Below are 25,228 nucleotides of genomic sequence, written 5' to 3'. Positions count from 1 at the left end.
AGGGATATCACGTTGATGGACGGTGGTTTAAAATTGCATTGTTTTCACAAAATGCAGTTTGAGACCACCGTCCGTCGTCTTGAAATCCCTAAATACCCTGGTGTTAAATAGAACGGATGAAGGTTACCCCTCGAATAAAGGTGAACTAGCGTTACATGTATCTGGACATGCAAAAATCATGTTGGAGACAAGAACTGTCTACAAGTCAGGGGCCTTCACCTTAATGAATGGTGAATAAGGTTTATTCTATCTTGCCCTTCACAACCTCATAATTGTAAGAAACACGAGGTTCAACAAATCAGATTTAGTTCGATATGTATATAATATATAATTATACATGTGTGTTTATGTCAGGCTCATTTTGCAAATGCTGTCCTATTGTACATAAAAAGTATGAGTGTCAAGACATCAACCTACCAAAATGTCAAGACAGCTTGACACAGTCCTATAGAGAATAGACTTTCACATATTAAGCACACCAATGTTGAAAAGACATACTTTATCATGTAGCTGAATGTGTTGTTACTGTATACCTTCAGTACCCAGAGGATTGATGGATACCAATTATCAATTTCCTCCTCTTCCTGACAATCAGGTGCAAATGTTTGGTGTGACTTCCATTAATGGATCTGTGAACTAAACTTCCAAGTCTAAAGAAAATCATGGTAGGAGACACAGATTTGCGTCTCATAATCGGTCGTTGCCATTTGAAATGGTTGATGCCAGTTGAAGTCAACTTGTAATTGTATAAGCATGCCATCAACTTGTTTTGTAGCACAGAGGATCACGGTTTCAGGCTTTTTAAAAGGCTCCAGACACAGGTTTGAACCCAAGTTTGTTCGCTTCTTTTCTTACTAAGCTGTTTACCATATATTGCAATAAAGCCATACATTTGTGACTGAAATGTTGCTTTTAACATGCTTTTGCCCCCCCCCCCCCCCAAGTTACGATTTGCTCTTATACAGTATCAATCAGTCAGCAATATGGCATTGACTGTTTCAAATTGCAACAACAATTTACAAGATGGAAATGCGCTAGGAGATACTAGCTGAATCTTGTGTACAGTATCTTAGGGTGAAGGACAAAACATGTCCTAGAAGAGAACTAGGTCCGTTGGAAATAACTAGTTCTGAAAGGATGCTACATTTGTAAATAAAAAGCAAAGCTAGAATCAATCTCATCAATGTGGGGACTGGTATCTGTGAGTTTTTCAAATCCATTATATTGTAAGCTAAGGTCACACCGATTTAATTTCTTGGTTCACGGATTCGCTCGCTCCTATTTTTTTGGAAAAAAAATAAAAATAAAAATTACCACTCAGCAAATTTTCACCATTAATGAAACCATCCACCAACTTTCTGGTGAAGCAAATTGGCCTTTATATTATAAGCTCCTTAAAGTGTGGGTAAAGGTGCTGTTACTGTACAAAAATAGTGTTTTTGTACTTTTTTCAAGCTGAAAACTTTTTTCTTTATGTTTTGGATTAGCCGTTACCTTTACCCCAACCATTTTACAATTTTTATTTTCATTTTTATTTCGCCCTCTCGCTCCATATTTTTAATGAAAAAATCCGTGAACCAAGAAATTAAATTGGTGTGGCCTAAAGGAAGATGGAAATAATAAGAACCCAAATGGCTTAGAAAGAGACTGCACATTTTAATAGCTACTTAAATACTTTCCGAGTTACTGTGTTTGTAGACTACACCATCAATCACAAAAGTACAGGTACAAAATAATGGACATGGCTATGCTTCCTAGATGTATATAATGTCTATATTTATCTTACACACTTTTTTACTATGTTTTTTTTTCTCTACTATGAGACATATACATAGCTTTACAATACAAAAGTTTGCACAGGCACTTCAGGGACAAACAGTGCACGTCAGCTTAGAACACAGACAGGTTTCTGTATAATATATGGTATGTACCCTCTACTATAGGCATTAACTGAACATTTTTAGACACGGGTTGAAACAGGTGTCATGCAGGAGCTCCCCCTAGCAACAGACCTGGCACTGCACATCTTTCACACTGAGTTGTCCTTAGATATTTACAACCGTAGCTTGCACTACTGTAACATAAGGGGCTCCCAAGTAAGCGGTTAGTTCCTTTTTTTAACAAAGATCATATCAAAACGTGCTTGGTTCACACATGTACATGTACATGTAAATCTTAATATGCAGGTCTTTCCTTGATCTGACTGGGTTCTTGCATATTTCATACACATTGTCGAGATTTTCCTTTTATATTCTAATTACTTTTAAACAAATGAAAAAAAAAAGTGTCTTCAGAAAAATTCAGGTATTTCTTTCTCTAAGTGACCAAAGTTTGCTTAAAACTGTTAAGACATCTGCAACATCTTCGCTTTTTTCCGTAACACCTAGTCTTCAGGTTTTCACTCTAGAATCAATTTGTTTTGGGGCGGCTCAATACAGTAGAGGCAAGCTGGAAGTCTAAGATGGCCCAGACAACATCTCCAGACCTGCTGAGGAACACAAACTAACAAGTACACTTCCTCTCCTGTCCTTCCACACATAGATATACAAACTTTCACCACTTCTCTCTGGTTTTCAGTGTGCGTCTGGTTATTATGCGTTCTAGAGTAACCCTTCCCTAAAACAAACTGAAACATGCACTCAGTGCTTCCTCTTGCACACATTTTGAAAAAGTTGTGTCACATTTTGGGAAATATTTCACTATTTAAAATCATCAATACAAAAGAAATGCTGTAGATACAGGCTAACAATAAGGCTTTTCAAGCTCTTTATCTTCCAGTGATCACAACAAAAACATCAAATAAATATCCTAGAATAAGCCAAGCAGAAATGAAGTAGCAGGCAATGGTTGAAAGACATCTATTGTAGTTTTGCCTACCATCTAGCTGCATACCAATTAAATGTATGAGAAGCAGTATACAAGGTGCTTGAAGCACATAATTTTCAGGCAGCAAGGACCAACAATTTCTTGGCTTTATGCACATAATTCAATGCGTCATAATTTCCAAGACATCCAAGTAGCAAATCCTATCTTTTAGTTAATCTAGATCTTACCGTACATGGAACTTGAACCATATCAAGTCTCAGTACAAATTTCAGGAAAACTACTGTAATTCTCTTGAAAGAAACACAATGTTTCAGGCTTGAAAAATACCACATTGGTTACAATCATGCCAACACCTTTATACAGCTTTTGTAATAACTTGTTATCTGGATACTAATATCTGGTTCATTCATACTTGCCATATGCCATGATCATATATAAGGTTAGGACCCACTTGTATACACAATAATAATTACATATTAAATATGTCCGTCAATAAATATGTCCTTTAAATGAACCATAGGGATGGAAAAGAAAATCTAACAGTGACGTTCTTACAAAATGTTACAAGAACGAACGTTTTTGTTACAAGTGATATAATCTTATTAGTAGGCTTGGCTCTTGTTATTACATATTACATAATTGAATGAACTTTTTTTTTACAACTTACTGGCCAACAGTGGTACAGACAAAGACTTAAGGAAAGACGTAAGGAAACCGACAACCCTAGTGTCATCTCTTAACATGGGCTATGATTTCTGGCAAAGTATTTTACTCAAAATTTCCACAATTTCTCTATGAATTCCTTTACATGAAACACTAGCCGTAGTGGATACACAGTAAATATAAGGACAGGACTTTCACGATAATATACAAAATTCCAATAATGACAGACACGTCATAATGTAGAATTCTGATATTATGGGAACATAACAAAAATACACAACCAAGGTGTTTAGTATCCCAAGAAGACAACTTTGAACTGGAAATGCTTTTTTCAGTTCACCGAGAATGAGTTTGGAAAAAAAGGAGCTAGTATTAACAAAGCTTTAGTGGGCTTTCTCCTCTTATAGAGCAGGGTGTTCGGTAGTTACAAGGAAGTCATCTGTACAAGTTGGCCCCTTCGTGGTCTGAATATACACTCTTCATAACTTTGTAAATGAGGCACTTCACTCAACATCACTAGAAAAAACAAGAATCACTCAATGTACCTGCATTCATACCCATCCAGCTTTTCTTTCCAACTGCCACTTGGTAAGGTATACAATAAATCAATCCATGGGAAAATGAGGTAAAGAGTTATATTTTGATACTTTTTCAAAGTTTTCTACAAGAGTTATCACGTTTAACTTGATGGGCACGCATTCACAATGCATGGAGCCTCCGGATTTCACCCTATAAATACTGCAGTGGACGATTCACAACATGGAGTATATACTCTATAGATAAGACTGCAAGATGGTTGGTTTGGTTGCAAACTTCAGTATAAAATAGGGAACACTGAAATTACAGTTTTTACTCCATTCGTAGGTTAGCTTGATAATTTCAAGAGCATTTCGATATTTCCTTGGTGTTTCTTTGACCACAAAGAAAATCTTTCTGAGTGTCTCTCAGTCGCTGTCGCTGTCGTCGTACTGCCCGTAGTCTACCTGTCCCAGGGTGCCGTGTCTCTGACAGTGCTCGATGATGGCGGTGTGACAGAAGTGGTACTGGTCAGGTGTCTGGATGCTGAAGGCTCGCTGGGTGCGCATCCGCTGTACCGTCTCCTTCACGTTAACCGTTCCGATGTCCGCCAGCCGGTCCAGACAGATGTCCAGCGTACAGAAGGTGCCTGGGGTACACATGGACAGAAACATCATCACTTCACTAACTGTTAACAAAACATTCAGATGTCCAGCATACAGAAGGTGCCTGGGGTACACATGGACGGAAACATCATCACTTCACTAACTGTTAACTTCACTCACATGTAGCTGAAAAGTCTTCATAGTTGCACATGTGTTTGACAAGAGCTCTACCCTAATAATCAGACATTTGCTGTACACATGACATCACAAGATATGTCTTATTTACGTTCCTTGCTTACAAAAAGATTCCAAAACCAAAAGTTAAACTGTACAAGGATCAGAGTGAAAATGGCACTACTGTACTGTATAATATCTTGTCTAAAGAGAGGGATTTAGTTCATCACATAGGCCAACTTTTATCTTAAGAAAGGCAGAATAGAATTTAAAGCTCATACTACACAGTCAACACTATAAGTTGCAATTTACAGTAGAGTGGACTCATTCCTCAGCTAACTGACATCTATTGCACCGCAGTAACACATTCACATTCATATTCAGCCTGCCACATTAAGTCTCTGGCCACCGAAGAAGTTGCACGCAACGAAACCGGTATGGCAGGCTGAATAAAGATTCAGAAACTTGAACTATGAGGCTCCAGATGTCTTACTGAAGGATGACTGTGGTGTGATAGATGTTGGTTAGCTTAGGAATGAGTCCACTCTACTATATACTATTTCAGTTGCAAGTTTGGGTAAAAGTTGTAAGTGTTCCTCCCACCTGTCCTGCCAATGCCAGCACTGCAGTGTACCACGATGGGAGGCCCCCTGTGGTGCCCCACCCAGGCCGGCCCCATGGCCTTGCAACCGTCCGCCTGGTACTGTCGCACCTCCGTAAGGAAATCCAACATGGCCGCTGCCGAGCGCGGCACGCCAAAATCTGGCCAGCTGGTGAACTGGAAGTGGGCGACCTCCCGAGACTCGTCCGTCTGATGGAACAAGAGGTGATAATCATGATGTCAATTGTGGGAATTACCAACATCATCATAGCGATGTATTCATTTGTAGGTTTAGATTAATTTTCCTCAACAACATCAGAAAAAGGAATTACAGTTCTAGCATTATGATATACTTCACAACACAACAATGCTGCAGTGTAATTGCTAAGCTAATATTTCTGAATCTGAATAATCTCTTAACTCTAAACATCACAATACAACAGAATCACGCACAATACATCTGTGAATACTTTCATCAGTATGGAAAATCATCGGATAACAAGGCACCAAAAGGTCCCCTGATTGTACGTAGTTTCTGGTTGTGAAGAACCTTACCATCCATCATCACCCCTAATATTTCATTAAAAAACAGACAACAAGTTACTCTTGCACTGCCCTCTCTGCTGAATGCACCAAAAGGTGTTGAAAAGGTCCTACCATTTGTCTTTTAAAAATACGGTCAAGCTACAACCTAACATCGTTACTCACCTCCAGGTTGTCCAGCTTGAGTCTGGAGATGGTGTAGTCATCTCCGGCCTGGATCTCCAGGTTGGTCACTCGGAAGTTGGCGTAGTGGTCAAGCATCCCCTCCTCGTTTGGCCAGTACTGCCCGCACTTCAGCCGCCCTCGCTCAATCACTCTGGGGGAATGAACAAAGACTTTATGTGAAATAATCTATTTGTGTCAGCATATCTGTTAATGAATTGCAATATAGTATTACGGAGATGTCCGCCTTGCTGTTCCACCGGTTGGAGACGTCCCAGATTAAGGAACGAAACGTCGAGGACAGCCAGCAGCTGGCCGACAATCTGGCATAGTATGCTGAAAAGCATCTCTTCTACTAGCAGGTTAGTTGACCTGTATACCTTAGTATCATTACATGCAAGTACAATCAATTTAGTACTGTAAATGTAGAAATGTTCACGATGGTTTTATGTTCGCAGTTTTCGTGGTGGCCACTTCAACACAAACTCAAAACCACAGTCTATGGCGCTACCTCAAACTTTAAACCATAGCGAACACTCCATTTCTCCATTAAAGCAAATCCCCACAAACTCAAATGCATTTACAGTAAGTTGCATTAATCAATGCATGAATCAGCCTTTGCCTGCAGTGTACAAAAAGTGCAAAATGCAACGTAATTAAATGAAACGAAATGGTGCAAAACGGAATGGAAAGGAGAAATATGGAATGAAATAGCATGAACAGAAAATTTAATCCTCCCTCATTTTGGAAAAAATTCTAATTTACTGCCAAATTCTGTATTTCATTCCTGCCACAAGACCCTTTCCTTACATTTTGAATCAACTCTATTTCAGTTTGTTTTATCCTTTGTCCCATTTCATTCCATTTCGCATTCTCAGTAAATTCCATTTCTCTCCATTTCGTTCCATTTTGCACTTTCTGTACATCACTCATTACCTTAGTACACTGCTTTATTTAATCATAGGTTCTCCTTACCTGGTTGTCATGACGATGATGAGCACCTGTTGTTCCCACACCATTCGCCAGAAGTCGGGGAATGTCCTGGGTAGGGGGCCTTGGGTGGCGATGAATGCGTTCTTGTGCTTGTAGGCATCCATGTAGTTAGCGTTGATGTAGTCAGTGGTCTGCAGAGGGTGGGGAGAACAACGGTCACTTTTTACTCTCAACACATAGGGAAAGTACCAAGTCCTCTTCTATGAAGTTCTAGCTAATGCATGCTCTTAAACATAGCAAGTCACCGGCTGGTATTTTTTTGAGAATTGATTTCGTAGAGATCGAAGACTATGAATTTTCAACAAATGGTTTTCCAGTTGATTTAATTTTCAGATGATGCCAATGTAAAAGTTTTAAAGTCAATCTGTTTAACAAAGGTACAGTACTGTGAAAAGCGTTAAGAACTGGTCCAAAATACTGGGTCTCTATTTACCGGATAGATGCTTAAATCCTATCACAAAGCCAAAAATTTACCACTGGAAAAGATGAACTTAAAAAATAATGTGGCATAATTGTAATCAACACAATCTTTGATAGCATAAGTCATAAAACCAGTCTTTCATGGGCCATCCTATGTCAAGGAACTTTTCTTCACTTACATCATCCTCATCCAAGATGTTGAGCTTAACTCGTGAGTGGTCCAAACTGAGAACGTCTGTATATCTGTTCTTACACTGGTTGTATGTAGCCCTGGGGATTAGAATGGAAAACACATATTAGCATATTGAAGATTAGACAATAACATCATTCCATACTACACATTGCACGATCAAAGAAAAAAAATGTTTTTGTGTTGCTTCCTTGCTGAATGTGCTGTTAGAGCACAGTTCTGTTAAAACCGGACCAGGTAAAAAGGAGAGCCTGAATTTATAGCTCATTTCCTCACAATAAACTCACTTACTTGGAGCAGTTGAAAGTCCCTGCGGGAGCCTCAGCTCTGATCATGGCGTACTCCTTGTAGATTCCCTTTATTCCTGTCGTCTTCAGGTGCACACAAAGTTGGTCCATGGTCATTCCCCCCTCTTCCGCTGTGTGAATGGACTCTTCCTCAAAATTTGTCAAGTATGTCTTTCTGGGCAGAGGTGGCGGCGGCACACTTTCATCCTCCTCGCTTGAGTCCTCGTCTTCTATTCTGTCGTCCACGGCAGCCTGAGCGTTCCCGTTCGTGGTGTGCGCCGCGCTGACGGCCTGCGGCTTTTCCACGCCCTGCCTCTCTGAGAAGCCACTGTCTGTCTCTGTGGGCGTGTTGGGCTCGGACTTGGTAACCGGTTTGGTGACGTCCACTATGCCGTTCAGAGCAACGTCAATGTGCTCAGTGTCTGAATTCTGCGAGCTGGCGTCCGAGTCGCGGTCCTTGTCGTTCTCAGTCCTGTTTTTCATGTTGGGACTGACAAAGGGGGTGTACTCGGAGGGGGAGGGAGGGGTGTCGTTTGGTCCGGCGTGGTCCTGGGCCAGGGAGGCGTTCCAGCAGCGCTGCAGCCACGAGGGGTGGTCGATGAGCAGGTCTCCCCCCAGGTGGGTGGGGAGTGCAGACAGGGGAATGAAGTTGTGCAGCTCTGTTGTATCCAGAACGTGGACCTGTCAGGGAAACAAGTTCGCCATCACTAAACAGTATGTTTTAGCCTATCAAAATCTACTTAGTGGCAATGGAGTGACTTTGTGCTATGTAATAGATAGAAGTTTGGGTTCTAGCTTTCTAGGTCACGGTCGTTGCAGCTACACCATGCCAGCAATCAGTCACACATAAAACTTGCAATTCATAGCAATCACCAAACCAACTGTAAGTGAGACTTTTAACATCAATAAACGTACATGTATAACTACTAAGTACAGTTCGTATCCCTACTCTTGTAACAGCTAATAGTATAGTATTAGCTGTTACAAGAGTAGGGATAGGAAAATAGAACCAAGACTTGATTCTCACTCACCCTTTCTCTGAGCTTTTCTCGGACAAACTGTCGCAGTACGCTGAAGGGCACCTTGAACCACAGGGGCGCAGTCACGATTAACACTCGTTTCATACGCGCTGGATACCCTCCCTAAAACCAAGAGAGAAAAACACTTAGCACATGAACAACGGAAACAAACGCTCCATTTAGTCTAATACACAATCTCACACACATGGAATAAAGCAGAACCCACAAGAACAAAGCACTGAAAGGAAAAACAATATAGCATTACAGGAAAGCTATGGCTCTCATTGCAACATACTATACACTCACTTCAGACAATCTAAAGAAACCTATTATACAAACAGTGTCCATTTCATGTCCTCACCACTAACTTGAAAAGAACAAAGGAAAATTGTTCAGAGAAAGACCATGCAGTCAAAATGTTCTCCCTAGAATATCCTAAAACAGACAACAATATTCAGCTCTTGCTAACATGCTACTGCTACATATCTTTAGAATGTAAGTGCCTGACAGTGAATAAAAATGCTACATTTTTAGTGCTCGCACTATGTACCAATTGGCTAGTTGTGGACCTCCTTACCAGACCGGTCTGTGTGGACTGCCCTCTGTACTAATTAGCTTCATTCTGGCACCTCAGTAAATGCTGGCTATTCATCCTTTGTCTTTATGCTAATCAGGCCAGGTGGCTAGATATGGTTTCTTGAATTGGTGACAGGCGTCTGTACAGCAGCTCTTTGATTTTACTCAGGAAGATGTTTCAAGTGTTTTGAAAGACAATATATTTTGTTGGGGACTTATCGTATGTATCATATAAAATGCATTCCATTAATCATACTGTATGGCATTGTCTTCTTAACGTTTTGTCCTGTCACATACAACATGATACATCACAAAGGCTACAAAGGTAACCCTCATTAACATTTATCCCTCAGGTTGCATATATATCAAGTCACTCTGAAAAACAGTGAGTTTGAGAGATCTGTGGTGCTGCAACCCCCAGGTATACATAGTTGATGTACTAGTATATGTAAGAGTGTATCAAATATAGTTTATATATAAGGAATGTTGCATAGGAAATCTCTTTAGATACATTTTTCAGGGTGGCAGACACATGTGATCAGGTTGGCAAATGTTAATAGATGTTATAATATAGCAGTGCTTGAAATGCCCACTTGCAAAGGCAACCACATTTTGTTTGGCACAACTTCATTCTTAACCCAGGTAGTGCAGTGTGCAACCTGACATTTTGCAGTTGAAACACAGCCTTTCCCTACATAAGCATATGCAAAAGCTTATACACATGCATAATTCTTGATAAGATAAAATAAAAGTAGTTATGTGTAAGTAGAAGAAAAGATAATGGATAAGTAACAACTTGGAAGTAAGAAAGTAATAACTTGGAAGTGGGGCAACGTCAAATGTTGATGGTGCAACCTGGCTTTTGACTAAGGTTGCCACCTGGGCAACCTGGCTGACAAAGTATTTCGAGCACTGAACAGTACATATTACTATTAGCTTACCTTGAGCAGATTGAGGATCTTCCTGCTGAGGTCGTAGTCAAAGTTACTGTAGGCAGAGTCTGTCATGTCATACACGAAGATGAGCCCATTCCGCTGGGTCTGACGGCTGCGGGGGAGGCAAGGTGTCAATCAATATGTTGTGCTTACTACACTGCTGAGCCACGTTTGGGATAGTGTTCTTCTCGCCGCAAAAGCGCCACCTACATCGGCTACATATAGCGACGAGAAGCAGAACTCCAATTAGAAGCTCTGAGGAAGATGTCTGACAGACATCGAAACGTCAGCAAGTAAGTCAAATTTTGGTTGTGCAAAAGAATTCTCATATATCCTGTGCTTACTACAGTTATGGTAAAACCCTTAAAGAGCAACAATGATGGGCCAAAAGGGTCAAGATCTTAACTTAACAAATATTTTTCTGTCTTGTATGTAGCCTTTGCTCTTCACTAGAGCATTTATGATACCTGGACATGTAATGAAACACAGAGCAAAAGACAATGAAGTGCAGAAGACAATGATGGGCCAAAAGGGTCAAGATATATTTTAACAAATAATTTTGAGAGAAAGAGAATGTATTTATGTATGCTTCAAATGACAGACCTAACAATGAAAAGTAACAGCATGGGCTCCCAACAATGAGGGGCACAGAGACAACTTAAAGCTGGAGATAGCCCTGAAATATACATAAAGCATGGCTTTATCATTGTTCAATAAGGGATATCTTATTAAGTCTTATCCCCTAAATTTTGGACAAGTCTACTTACATGTATATGTACCCCAAAGTTTTCATAATCATAATTATGGCCCATTTTTTTGATAGATAAAAAATATCTTACTTTTCAAGTGCTTGGTCCAACTGGTAGATGACACCCTTGAGAGTCAGCTGATGAGTGCTCTTGCTGGGGTCGTGGAGTTTGGCCGTGAACAGAGCGATGGCCGCCCCGTGGTAGTCTCGGGTGGGCTGTGAGGGAAGAGCGTGCGTTACAGCCACCATTAAGTCTTAAAGAACTGTACTGGGTTCCTTTGTGCATGATCAGGGTTGGACAAGTCCACTAGCCCGATTATCCTGGGCAAGTGGAAGTGCAAATCAAGCATCTTTTTTTTTTCCATGACTGAGATTTCATGTACTGTTATTTCAGTCATCAGTCATGGCATTAAGCACTGGCCAACACAGAAAAATAGAGCAAATAACAAAATTCTATTGCTGGAAGTGAAAATATATAGAAATGTTATTCAAGAAATGTTATTCAAAAGTGAGAAGTTGGTTCGGGCAAGGAAATTTTTCCCTATAGGACAAGTGAATTTTAGAAAACTTGTCCAACCATGAGGATATTAGTATTATTACTGTAAATCTAAATCAAATGTTTGTGGCATTTTCAAGATCACATTTATCAGGGCACTTCTACATGATGAACTCAACAAACTTGCAATCTATAGTTCCATTGTGTTACTACTATTGCAACAGAAGTACATGTGTAGGTGCTGCGCAATGTTTCATCTATAGCACCATCCTCTATCTGCAATACAGCCATAAATATTCCCATTAATAATTCAAAAATCAAGAACAGCTAAATACATTTTGGTAAGCCAAGTCACATTTATTTGTAAGCATGAACAATTCAAAACAGACTTAAGCCAGATTTCTCTGACCCACCTTTAGGGGTTTCATACATCATATGGCCCTATTTGATAGATTTGTCGAAATGTCATTCAAAAGTAGATTTGCTATGGCTTACATCCAGGTACGTGGTAAGGTCACAATTTGCAGTGCCGCACAGGAAAGTAAAACTTTTTAGCTGTCAATCAATGGGATGTATTTTCTCTTGTTATGGCCACCAACTTATATTAAGATCTAGCATTACTGTACCCTCTTTCAAGGAATGGATTTTTTTTCTCTTTAATTTGAGTGTGGGTGCAAGTCTGCATCATGAAAACAATTTGTGTCAAGCCAAATTAATGTTTTCATTTCTGCATCATGAACGGCACCTTACAGATGAAATCCAGATGCATTTATTTTGGCCTACGTTCAGAAAAATGAAATCTTGCCCCTTTTGACAGAAGGCCAATGATAGACAGCAATGCTCATAATCCATTAACAAGTTGCCACACATCAAAAAGTTCCTTAACCCTTTTGTTAAACTACCTCAAAATGCGAGATTACGTTGTAAGTGCCATAAAGAAATGAAATAATAAAACAAAATCTCTGATTGGAAAATGGAGATAAATTTGTTCATCACACAATTATATCATCACACAATTAATATGTCCAAATTGAAGTCTAATGGGAGTGTTATCCATAAAAATCAATGTTCTGTGTTTCAATATGATAAAAAAACTAACAGGTTGCACTTTACTGAACACCATTTCATTATTGTGGTAATGGTACATGTACAAGCAAACACTATAATAAAATGGGCCATTGGGTTATACTACATACACTGTGAATTTAGATTGATAAAATTACGGAGAAAAAGTGATGTTCAGCTCCAATACTTGAGCCATAGATCTATTGAATCGATTATAGTTATACATGTATGGATGGCATCTGTGTGCGCATTAACTTTTGGCGGTCCCCCCAAGGTTTTCAACCATAAATCGTGCACAACATGCCATAAGGTGCACACAAAAAATTAGAAGAAAAAAAACTTTCGTCATACGATGACAAAGCCAATTCAAAAGTCAAAGAAGGATATGTATAACTAAAAGAACAAAAGAGAAGAATCTATAGTTGTTTGGTACACAACACTGTTTTGTTATTTGTTCAATTTACCTTGACCACTTACACATAGAGGCAAATTTTTGTGGCCAAACTTTTCTTGTTAGTAAGCTTGCATCAGTTTGAAGGTTTATCGAGGATGTAATTCCTATAATCACATCAAAATGGCTTTACCGATCAGAAAATACAGTCGATTTAGCTTAAATCAAGTCATGATACTAACAGACATAGTATTGAGTTTGTGTAAAAACTGTTGGTTTCAGCCTTGTCACACAGTACATAAACCATGTTATCTTACATCCAAAAAAAGTCAAAGTCCTTCCCGTGCCGCGGCAATCCCTTTCAGTAGCCCTGGGCCACACAACTTTGTGCAATCATTACAGCAGGGGGCTAGTCCACTGGTAGTGGTGTGTGTTCAACTTTCATGCTATTTGATTCCCGAATGCTGAGTGCTAAGCAGAAAAAGCAGCATGTACAATTTCTGAAGTCTTTGGTATGACTCGGCCGGGGATCAAACGCACAACCTACCAAATGCAAGGCGAACACTCGGCCATTGCACCAGATGTTATCACACATACCATATATAAATCCCAACCAACAAAACTACTAGCCATTGTAATCTATACTCTAAAGAGTTAATACTTACCAGGACTGTGAACTTCCCCGTCAACAGCTCACTCTTAAGCGGGTCCTCTGTTGGGTGGAAGTTGAAGATGCTTTCCTTGTAACGTGTTGCCTGCAGCAAGAGGTAATAAAAACACGGACCTGTTATGACCACTGTTAAACTATTAGATAGTGAGGCTTAGGCTGCAATGAATCCTTACACGAGCCATGAAAATGTGGATAAGGTTCGGTTACCTGATAATATTGATTCGAAATGGCTATGTAACACGTGTAGCTTTTCCGAGAACTGCTTCCTCCCTAGTTTGAATAGGTCAGTTGGCCTGGTTGTCAGTTGAAGCAGTAACACTCATCCTCTCGCATCCAACAGTGAAATGGAATTTCTTTTTGCATTTGTCTTTCATAGCTTTATACTGTACACTGAACACAATTATTTAAACTGGCCTTGTTATTTATTATAAATCATAAAAGTCCAGAAAGTAAGGCTACTAGGATCAGTTGGCTCATGATTAAAACAAACCACTGGAGCCGCTTTTCTTGGAACAGCTTCCTTTTTACCCCGGATGGGTCAACTGGGCTTGTTTACTTGGAACTAGCCAGTCACAATCATATAAAGGCGCTCAGAGCAGTTTTTAGAGCATAAATTAAAAATGTTCTGGATGAGACAATCCGTACGATATTGACATTTACTTCAACATACTAGCACATTTGTATCATTGTTTTGCACTGATTGTTTAAAACGACGCACAAACACGCCGCAAACGGACCCCTTTGATTTATTACATCCTTCAATAAATCAGCACAGGATCAAGCCACTAACGGTTCCCCGTGAGTACTTTTCGGAGATTTTCGAATGCATGGGGTCACCGAGCGAATTGAATCTGATTCGTCCGTTCGCAAATCGAAACCTTATTCTAACAAGTGACGACATCTCCGGAAGCATTCGGGATTCCGCAAATTTGAAATAATGGCACGTGCAGCGCTCAGATTTTCAATGAGTTCTCACCATCCAACGACGTCTCATCTTTGCTTAATAAAGGTGGATATGCAATGAGACTGTGTGTAAAAATGACTTGAAAATTAAATTTGAAAAGACTAAAAAACTGCTCTGGAATGTACAAAGTATACATAGTAATATGGTAACTTGTCCTCCACCACTTTTCAAAAGCTATCTTGGGCTTTCTTCTTGTGACTAGCTTTCACTAGTATGTATTTTAAGATACCATTTGCATTGCAAGCTACTCTGTATGTCAATACTACATGTATCAACTCAGTAAACAATAGGCATAGAAACTCAAAACTTCTCAATTGTGTCATTCAATTGTGGTCAAGGAAGGTCACATATATAATGGCTGTAGTCTATATTCTTGGGAGTGCTTCCTTATTTCCTTGAAATCGTTTCAGCTAAATAGCCGCCGTTCTATTATTCAATATTCAAGCACAGCTGGTAACATTCGTAAATATTTTTGTTGGTAAATCAGTTCAACACAGTTGGAGTTTGGTAAAGCTGGTAACAGCTACACAACAAACAGTAAGACATAGGAAATGAGCAATACTGTTGTTCTCCTTACATAACGTTTACATAAGTAAAATCATACTTTTAAAATCATACATTTTCATGACTGCACTTTCACTAAGTCTATTATATAACTAGTACACAAAGCTAAACTATCATCCTTGTCCTTTTAAAGAACTAACACTAGACTTTGTTTTCCTGACTGCCTTTTACTAAACATATATAAAGCTATTACATAAAACTAAAATGATTGTCAGTTATACAACAGACTGGATGATGCAATTACACTTTTCCTCTTTACAATATTTTCCCATTCCAAAGTACATTAGACTTACTTTATGCACTTTTCAATACATATTCATAGAACTGAAATATTTCACCGCTCACCCTACATTTACAAGCTGGGCTTTGTATCAATGTCATTCCTTCTCAGAATAGTTCCATTGATCCAATTTCCCATGTAGTAACCCAGTCTGGGAAGGGCCACTATAACGCGCCCTCACATTTCTACCAGCTGATATCACTAACAGTTTCAGGTCCCACCCTCACCCTGAGTTCACAGCCCACTCAGTTTCAGGTTTCTCTGCTTTCTGTTTCTATAAATGTGTCATGATGCAATAGAAACTTCACACACAAGATTATCACATGTTTGTCAGTCACTACGATTGTAAAACAGGAGTTCACTGTAAATGCAAAAATATTCAGTGGCTTTATGTTTGCGGTTTTCACGTTGCAAATTTACCGCGAACTTAAACCAATGCGAACATGTTTTCCATGGCAGTAAGAGACTACAGTGCATGGCGCTACCACAAACTTAAAACCACAGCAAACAGATTTTTTTACTGCTACCACGAATTTAAATCCCCGCGAACTTAAATGCATTTACAGTATATAAGCTGCTAGGTAAGATCTTCATGAAAAAGCAGACTTAATCTAGTGGGCGGGAAAGCAAATATTGGTTTATGACTTCCCCTTTTTGATGACATCAACTTGCCCCTCCCACAATACATGTGGAAAAGAGGTCCCAGACTAGTAGCCTAGAGATACCTTTTCTCCTTTACCAACAATTTCACTAGGATTACTTGCAATAGCTAACCTACATGTAGCTTCTTGTTCTTACTTGAAGCCAAAGCCTCAACTTTGATCACATTTTCATACTAGCCTGAACACATTTGTTCAATTCAGAGTAAGAGTTGTTGTAAAGTTTAAGCTTTGTTTCAACACAAAAGAAAGTAACTCACCATAAATTCAAGTAAGAGTTGATACATGTACGGCTTTGACACACATGGGCGAAAATAAAAAAATGTTATATCACAAGTGCTAGAAGTGCAAGGTGAACATTTTGCACCCTGAAGTGGTCATAATCTCACTGCACTGTGGTACATTGAAAGTGTCACTAAGTTCTACACTGAATTTGTGTAATCCTGATTTTATAATGAGAATATTATACAAAAAGTACAAGTATGACTAAGAAGACAAGAAGAAAACATGCAAAGTGTAAAAGAGTTTTTTTATCAATAAAATTTGCTTGTGTGTCTGTTAAGTTGCTTCAGTTCTCGAGATATACTTTATACCGGTAGTGTACTCTGTACTAGGACAGGATGGGAGGGTGTCATAGCCACAGGCATGCTAACCCATTTACATTTGTATGGCACTCCCACTAATACACATAACTACAGGGGATGTGACTAAAAAATTACCAAGAGGTCCTAAGTCCATCATTAATCAACTTCATAAATCAACATATTTGTCCATTCCAAGCACCCTGAATATCAAACATTACTCTATTTGGGATTCTTGCATTGGCCTATAGGTTAAATTAATTTGCCCTGTCCGCAGACGCATAATGACAAAGTAGAACCCTAGTTTTTTTAGAACTGATGAATGAAGAAAATTAAAGACTAAGGCCCCGTTCATGATGCAAAAAATGAAACGGTTCTATCGGTTAGGCCTGGAAATCCGACAGCAAACGACAGGAAACGGTTTGCATTTTGCGTTCACGATGCAAACTTGCAAACCGTTTCAGTTCCTTGAAAAGGCATGGTAATGCAACCTCCTTGGGTAATGCGACCTCTGACCCCTGAGGTTGTTGTGATCTTGCCCAAACTTATACTTCTGTGTCAGAGTATTAGTCTTTGATCGAAATTGAACCAATGTCTTACTGTATTCGAAGCTGGGTTCTGTTATGACCTTGAAAATGCCTCTGAAAACATTGTGGTCTCGATATATGCCATGCTATGACATTTCCACTGGATCTCCTGACACATTCCCCTTGCGATATCAGGACTGCTGGCTCCTTGCTCGACTAGGAGGCGGCCCGATAATAAAAACGAATTTTACGATTGAAAACACGGCCGAAACACCCGAATGAATAACTTTATTGCGCAACAATTGTAACAGTTACAATGTCTGGTAACGTGAACCACTATTTACTAATACAAATAACTAACAACTAATGTAATATAATATAACAGTATAAACAATCTAGTGAGTATCATAAAGCATGTATCTCGTTTTTGCAATGAGTGGTAAATAAATTGGCCAACGTAGGCAGATATATGAACAGGACATGATGACAGATTAAAAATTGTACTTTTCCCCCGTGGCGCCACCAAATATGAACACACATGCCCGGATGTAAAACGGATCGCGCCGCATTTGCGTTCATGATACAAATTTGCAATTCCGGATAAGGAAGAAACCGTTTCAATACTACCTCGCGAGGAGGTTCCGAACAAACCGTTTCCTATCGCTTCAGATCCGTTTCGGACCGTCCATGATGACAAAACTTATCCGTTTCAGCTGGCCTAACCGATAGTAACCGATAGAACCGTTTCATTTTTTGTATCATGAACGGGGCCTAAGTGACCAATAGCAGGTGACAGCTGACACAGGTAGACACTGTGCACACTTTCAAACTAACATCCTAGAATTCTCAGAACTCAAGACAAACTAGAATATAACACACACTAAAAACATCATGTGTATTAATATATTTTAGGGAAAAGCCACTTAGCCTTTTAATCAAAGCATTTTGGAAGAAGACAACTGTTGTATCACACATCTGTCGAATATGCCAATGTTGTATTTTGACCTGGCTACAGTGTTTACCCTAAATCAGGCTGTCTCTGGGACCATTTGGAAGGCCTGCCTGGCAACTACCCAGACTGTTGCAGGCTTAGTATAAAGAAACATTGGCAAGCATTTGTACTGGCTCCAGGCCCATGCAGAATGGTTTATATTGGCACATTCTGCACATAGCTCCAGAATTAACCCCTCTTTGGTGTGATGACAATGATTTTTCTGCACACACATATTACTACTTCTGAGTATGACCAAGCTTTCTGACATTATTATCATTAGGTAATACAATTTTCTTATCCTTCTGTAGTGAAGATAATAACAAGGTCACATACATGTGCTATGTCAAACACAGTTAAGTCTTTGACATTGTGTAGAAAGCAGTTTTCTGATATCATTTTCCCTAAAACTAATCTGTAACAATCATTTATCGCACAGGAATAAGCCACACTGAAAACTTTCTGTTGTATATTTTTCTTGATGTAAAATGTACAAAAGTATCAAATGAATGCAGTAAAGTAAACAAATTCTTAGGAAACACACAGGCCCTATAAGTCTATTTACACCAACATGTTGACAGACGAGACTGTTCATGAAGGCAGGCTTCACTATGATATGAACCATGCGATCATCAGAACTTTCACAAGTCATTATTCAGACCATAGTCAGATTTGTGTATGGCTCAACCCTTCTTCGTGAGTCACTTCCACCCTTCCCAATGTCAAAGTTGGGTATCCAATACTATGGCCAGTAATGTTAGTAGTAATACTGACAGATATTATACTAACTGTCTACGGATTACTACAAGTAAAATATGAACTTATGAAGCTTACTTGTTTGCCCTTCATGAAATACTCCAGGCACGGACGCTCGGCCGTCCCAGTGGAAACCGGTTTACTGAGTTGACACTGGTTATTCGGATTATCAAAACTTGTGCCGGACTACTCCAGGGACAGGAAGTACACTGTTGAACCATGTGCTGGCAACTGTTACTGTCTAGTAATGGTCACGTGACCTTCTGAGTGGGCACCCAACATTCCTGGGTGTGGACTGGGTGTCTGTGGACGTCACAGCCCATACATAGAAACAAGGTGGTCGGGCCAAAGTTCCCTGTTGACGGACAGGCTGCAGGCAGATTTGAAGGGTGTTACACTTCTCTGGACTGACCCAAGCAAGTAACTACAATACAGAACAGCTGCGCATTTAACATCGAGAAATCTAGGGTAAAACCTCATCAACCTGCTTTTAAAATAGTTTTCTGTAGTTTAGATATTTGTAAGTACATGTAACACATTCTTTTCTTTCTTCTATTGCTTGTACAATCTAATAATTGCATACTGGTTACACATGCTTCTTGTTAGGTAGTTTTCTTCAACCTCTTACTGTAACAAAATTGAGAAATTGCCTATATTTCCTATTGCCTATATTTCTCACAGAGATATCTGGTAATGATTTACAATAAAGCTTTGTTTTTCATACTCTTTCCTTGTTTGTACAAAGGACATACATACAATGGTATTACTTATAAGTGTCATGTATAATACATACTTATCATGCCAAACAGACCATTTTTCAAATTCATAATGTGAGCTATGGATTACCTTTTAACCCTACATCAGACAGATGCACATCCGGACATAAATCACTGTGCAACTTGATCTGTGCGCATTATGTATTCACAGAGGGGCCCATGAACTCTAGCTGGTATATACCAATACACACAAGTTCTTCATAATCTAAAAGCACCTGTGCCAACATTTACCATAAAGCCTACTTTAATTGCATTTACCTACTCAGTCAATGCTGACGGCACATCCGGCACGTAGGAAAATCACTTTAGAAAAGGGAAAGCAATATAATTCTTACGAGGTATTTCCCTACGTGTTGTAAAAACAAAATAACCAGGGTTGCATAAACTTGTCTGGTGGGAAAACTGTATCGCCAGCATGTGGAATAAACTCCTAGTCCAAGGAGATGTAGCAAGGCAAAATCATAGCACTTTTAACGTTCTCGGTTCTACATCATATAGTACATTGCATGGGACCCTTCTAGAAGGGTCCTCTGTGGAACCATGAGCTTGAAAATACAATTTTGCCTTTCCACATCTGCTCGGAGATAAGTGTTCGGACACAACTGTCATTTTGAAAAGAAGCATGAATCAGCTAATGACAGTTGACTCTAAAAGAGACAGCGGGGGTGACCTTGACGGGGTGACCTTGACGTCCTGGACGGCATCCAAACACCCAGAAAGATCAACAACACAAGGTCAGGATCTAATCCAACTATTTTGACAACACGCGATGTTGTGACTCCATACACAAACCGTATCCAGGCAGTCACATCTGTGGCCTTAGGCGAATAATGTCATATTTGGTCCATACAAAAAGTGATCAAGCTCAGCCATAGAAACTTTTATGTTTATGCCATTCAAGCTTTGTCAATGTCAACCTTGGTAAGATTGATACAGTACATATGTACATGAGTTGCCAAACACTACCCATATGCTACAGATTCTATCTGTCACTCAATCAGCAATTTGGACCCAATCCAACAGACAATTGGGCTCTACTGGAATCCAATCAGGGTCTCTAACATCATTATACATCAATACCCATAACTCAATCCTCCGGCACGACGGCTGTATTTCTAAGAAAGGCTACATCCGGCGACCGCATCTTTTGTGGCCATCACAAAATGTGGCGTAGACACCTGCCAGTTCTACCGTCTACGTACAGTACTACTAGACAATCACTTGTAACATATATGACTAACACACTTACACAGGTTAGACAAAACCGCAACACTTGACTTGGTTTGAGCTTAGGATTTTCACAATTCACCATTAGGGCTGGGTATCGGTACAGCGTACCGGTACAAAACCGGTTTTTCTTATTGGACCAGTCCAGAAAAACCGGACCTGAAAAAAATAGGTGGACCGGATGTTGGACCGATTAGAAAATTAACATATCATTTTATCAGGCATTCACACGTTTTGGCGCTTGCAGTTGGAAGAAAATGACAAGAGTGAAGTAGAGTAGAGTTTATAGTAATTTCTACCAAGGTTTACAGTCAATCGTACAGGTGCAGTTAGCGTTGTAGTATTTTAAAACGCCAGTTTAAGTCTAATACTCCACCAGACAGATTTCTGTCTAGTGAAATGGACCATTGGTATGAGTCATACTGAATCAGGTCCAGGTTCAGGTCCGGACCTGGACCTGATCCTTTGGACCTGAACCGGACCTGGACCTGAATTTTCTGTACCGGTACCCAGCCCTATTCACCATGCATTCCCCATTCTTTTAGCAGACCACTTGCAACCTCCAATTCCATGGACCCAGAACAACATGTTTGACAGGTTTCTCAGAAAAAGCAACAATGCCAATTATCGCTAGCCCTTAATCAATAACATTTTAAACACCTACAAAAAGGCTTCAAGGACCTGTTGCACTTACACTCCAAGCAGAGGTTAGGTTTTGATTGTTTTTTGACAATTTTTAAGGCATTTTTATGATGGTCAGAAACAACACCTGACAAAATAGAAAGCCTGATAAAAACGTTTAAAAGAAAATGCTCGTAAAAAACGTCAAAATCTAGCCAGACCCTAACCTCTGCTTGAAGAGTGTTAAGACATGTCTTTTATCATTCAAACAACAACGAGAAACCCTTGGGATAAGTTACTGGTATCTTTCTGCTACTAGTACTAGGCATTTATAACTTCCCCCATGCACTGCCACTAGTGCTAGACTTGCTACCCAAATGAAGATGGATACAGGGAAAGTCTACTTACAGCGTACTGAGCGTAAAGGTCGATGGCCCTGTTCACGTCAAACTTCCTGGCCATGAGGAACTTGACAGCGGTGTCCCAGGGGAGGGGTGCGGCATTGTGCTGTGACCGCCAGAAGTTGATGCGCTGAAGAAACTCGGCTGTGGCCTGCAAGGAGAATGTACACATTTATACAGATCTAGATCACGTACAATTTTTCTTGACATTCGGCGCCACTCCGGAGGTAGATTTTCTGGTAGTAGTTGTAGTAGTATCCAGTATTTGATTATGCTGTTACTGGGAGCCCTGACACAGGTAGGCAGCAGTCGGCCAGTCTTCTGCTCATCATTTTTCTTTGCACGGCTCAGACTTTACTTCCTTTCGAGATTTAATGTCTGTTTGTACTGCATACCCAGTAAACCACCTTATGGCATTAAATGCACCAGGTTTGTAGTAAACAACAATACAATGATCTAAACAACAATACAATGATCTAAACAACAATACAATGATCAAGTACGGAACAATACAAACTGCATATTAGAACAGATAAAATTGATCCACAGACCCTTGGATCTGGAAGGACTTTTCAATACATGTAAGTGTGGTGAGCTCTTTCACGTGCTCAAGGGGTGGCTCTCCTCAGACATGGGACCTCCATTTAATGTCCTATCAGAGGGACATCTCTAGTCAAAGCTAGGTATAATATTAGTGATTTTGAAACACTCACTTGGATGAAAAGTTTACAAAAATAACATGACGAATAGAGAGAGAGACTCATTATCTTATGGTACACACCACTAGGCATGTGCCTTTCATGTGGTTTAAAACGCAGTGCCAGGAATCACCAAGAACCAGCCAACAAAAGCAGCAACAAACAAGGACCTCTGTTAAAGCAGCTAAAGCCAAGTTGGTTTCCTGTTGTGTCTGGAGAAAAGCTTGCAGTTCGCGATGAGAAACTCAGTGCATTATCATTGCTTCAGCAGGTAGAAAACTTATAAATACTGGTAACTCTAGCGGTAAATCTGACATAAATATTTCCCGAATACAGCCTTCTATTAGAGCGTAATAATGATGTCAGCCAAGTGACCAATCTAATCGCTAATGCTATTCTATCATTAAATGACCGGCAAGTAAAAAAGTACAATTTTCTTCCCATAGCTATGATATTGTAATTGCTCTCCCTCCAGAAATCTTGTATGTCCTAATGGCCCTGATGATATACCCCGGTTTCAAGGTCATACCACCGTTACCAGGCATAATGTTATAAGTAATGATTTCAAAGGCCAAGGGACCCAAGGTTTCTCCTTGCTGCTTAGAGCACTTACACTCAAAGAAAAAGTCCAGGATAGAATTTTTCTGTGCTCGACAAAGAGAAACTGAAAACACACAGTATCTATCCTATCAAGGACGTTAAATAACGATAAGTTATATAACGTCCTTGATCCTATGTATGTAAAAGGCTATGATGTGAAGAAAGAATATATCACAACGATTCACATGCGTCACCAATCCCTCCCAACCATGAATATGAGAATAATCTATTAAATCAACCATTGACTGCTTGATTAGATGACCATTTACTCGATTTGAACTTCCCATTATCATGTTTTTATTCATCTGGTTTAAATTGCTCTACCTGATGTGACAAGTGTGGGCAACACGGCATCTGTGTTCTCTCGTTTTTCTTCAAACTCACAGAAAAGGTCTACTCTACTCATATATGGACTAATTTTGTTATAACCAAAACTGCCCTTAACAAATGTTAGTGTGAATTAAACAGGGAATCATTCTTCGCTAGAGAGAGTTGCAACAAAAGAACACATATCAAGTTTGATTCTAATGTTTAAGTCTTAACGTCCCTTGAGTTACACTTAGGTAGAGACACTACAGGAAGTGATCCGAACTGATGACAAAATTCACAGAACTATAATGCATTACCATGAAATTCCTTTTGTACATCAAACTTCAAAGCTTCAAACCATACCACACACATAATTGTTGCAGCTGAAAATGTGCAGAAAGAAAGGTTTGTGGTTGCCTCATTTCTGACCTTCTTTCCTGTTTCGTATCACCCCTTCCCAAATAAGGCTTGGGAACAGGAAGAGGCCCAGTGCGCGACCGGAAGTACGAAATACAAAAAAAAGTAGGGTCAGCTGGATATTCTCAGGTTCTAGACCACGTTTAAAAAAATGCAAGAAAGCTGTGTACAATGCTGATACTGAAATTATGATCGTTGCGTCAGTTTATCAACTTGTAGAAATATCAATCCTTCTGGTTTCACTGGGGCTCCTACGTCATACTGATATACGCAGTTATCATAAACTATCTGATCTCAGAAGATGTGCCGACAGAACCGTTTGACTTGATGATGAAGAAAGTCAAACAAAGCAGTGAGCTTATTTCTCTGTAACAACCAGGTTACAACAAGGACGTTCAGGCCGTTTGATAGCATTACAGTTAACTGGGAATAAAAGAAAAAGGCGACCAGAAAATCAGCAGACGCAAGCGTTCTCCTGAATACTGATCAAGGCGGAAATGAGACATTCTTGAATGATATTCTGGACGAGAGAAATGCGATGCAAAAACACGGCGATTTCACGACGACACAATCAGACGAAACAACATAAAGCCACAGATAACGTTACCCACTCTGTACCGACAACGCCACGCTCGTTTGAACGTTCAAAGTGCCTCCGAATGTGGTGAAAAATGACAAATTGCTGGGACGTACCTGCTCTTCTTCGGACGAGAGAGGGTCCGCCATGTTCGCCTCTAATGAGCAAAGGCGCATGCGCTGTTGCAGTGTTTCCTGGGAAATTTCCAGGAAGCTTGTCCCCTGGGGACTGATTAAAGGCCGTGAAATCAGAAAGTGACGTTGAACTTGAAGGATCTTGGACAAGGTTATGGCAGCGTTTCAACTTTTGATACGATGTCCTCGATATGCATCTATGTAAACAGCGCACATGGAATTTAGAAATGAAAATAAAAGCCCTTTAAGTTATTTGCACCATTATT

General features: G+C 39.7%; 1 protein-coding gene across 3 annotated transcripts; it reads right to left on the bottom strand.

Moving 5' to 3' along the window:
- Positions 1-1,636: 1,636 nt before the first annotated feature.
- LOC118407830 (tyrosine-protein phosphatase non-receptor type 9-like) lies at positions 1,637-25,095 on the bottom strand. Of its 3 annotated transcripts, XM_035808372.1 has the most exons (12): positions 24,945-25,095; positions 22,235-22,378; positions 13,876-13,965; positions 11,350-11,474; positions 10,517-10,622; positions 9,012-9,122; positions 7,985-8,661; positions 7,683-7,773; positions 7,066-7,214; positions 6,094-6,244; positions 5,388-5,595; positions 1,637-4,654 (listed from the first exon to the last, which is right to left on the bottom strand). In XM_035808372.1, the coding sequence occupies exons 1-12, from the start codon at positions 25,002-25,004 to the stop codon at positions 4,434-4,436; spliced, it is 2,133 nt and encodes a 710-aa protein (XP_035664265.1). In that variant the 5' UTR covers positions 25,005-25,095; the 3' UTR covers positions 1,637-4,433. The 3 variants fall into 3 exon arrangements, with proteins under 3 accessions (XP_035664265.1, XP_035664278.1, XP_035664270.1); XM_035808385.1 differs by lacking the exons at positions 22,235-22,378; positions 24,945-25,095 and adding an exon at positions 19,281-19,435 and having other exon boundaries at positions 4,434-4,654; XM_035808377.1 differs by lacking the exons at positions 22,235-22,378; positions 24,945-25,095 and adding an exon at positions 15,754-15,859 and having other exon boundaries at positions 4,434-4,654.
- Positions 25,096-25,228: the final 133 nt, after the last annotated feature.

This window comes from Branchiostoma floridae, chromosome 2 (genome assembly GCF_000003815.2).
Source record: "Branchiostoma floridae strain S238N-H82 chromosome 2, Bfl_VNyyK, whole genome shotgun sequence".
NCBI lineage: Eukaryota > Metazoa > Chordata > Leptocardii > Amphioxiformes > Branchiostomatidae > Branchiostoma > Branchiostoma floridae.
Note: the sequence above shows the minus strand (reverse complement) of the source record. Positions and strands in the feature narration are given on the sequence as shown.

Excerpts from the sequence above, each read along its gene's own strand:
- LOC118407830 (XM_035808372.1), bottom strand. The coding sequence starts at position 25,004 with ATGCGCCTTTGCTCATTAGAGGCGAACATGGCGGACCCTCTCTCGTCC. Across the intron at positions 9,123-10,516 it reads AGATCCTCAATCTGCTCAAG|GGAGGGTATCCAGCGCGTAT; the intron begins GTAAGCTAATAG and ends TCTTGGTTTTAG. Across the intron at positions 7,774-7,984 it reads GGGACTTTCAACTGCTCCAA|GGCTACATACAACCAGTGTA; the intron begins GTAAGTGAGTTT and ends TCTAATCCCCAG.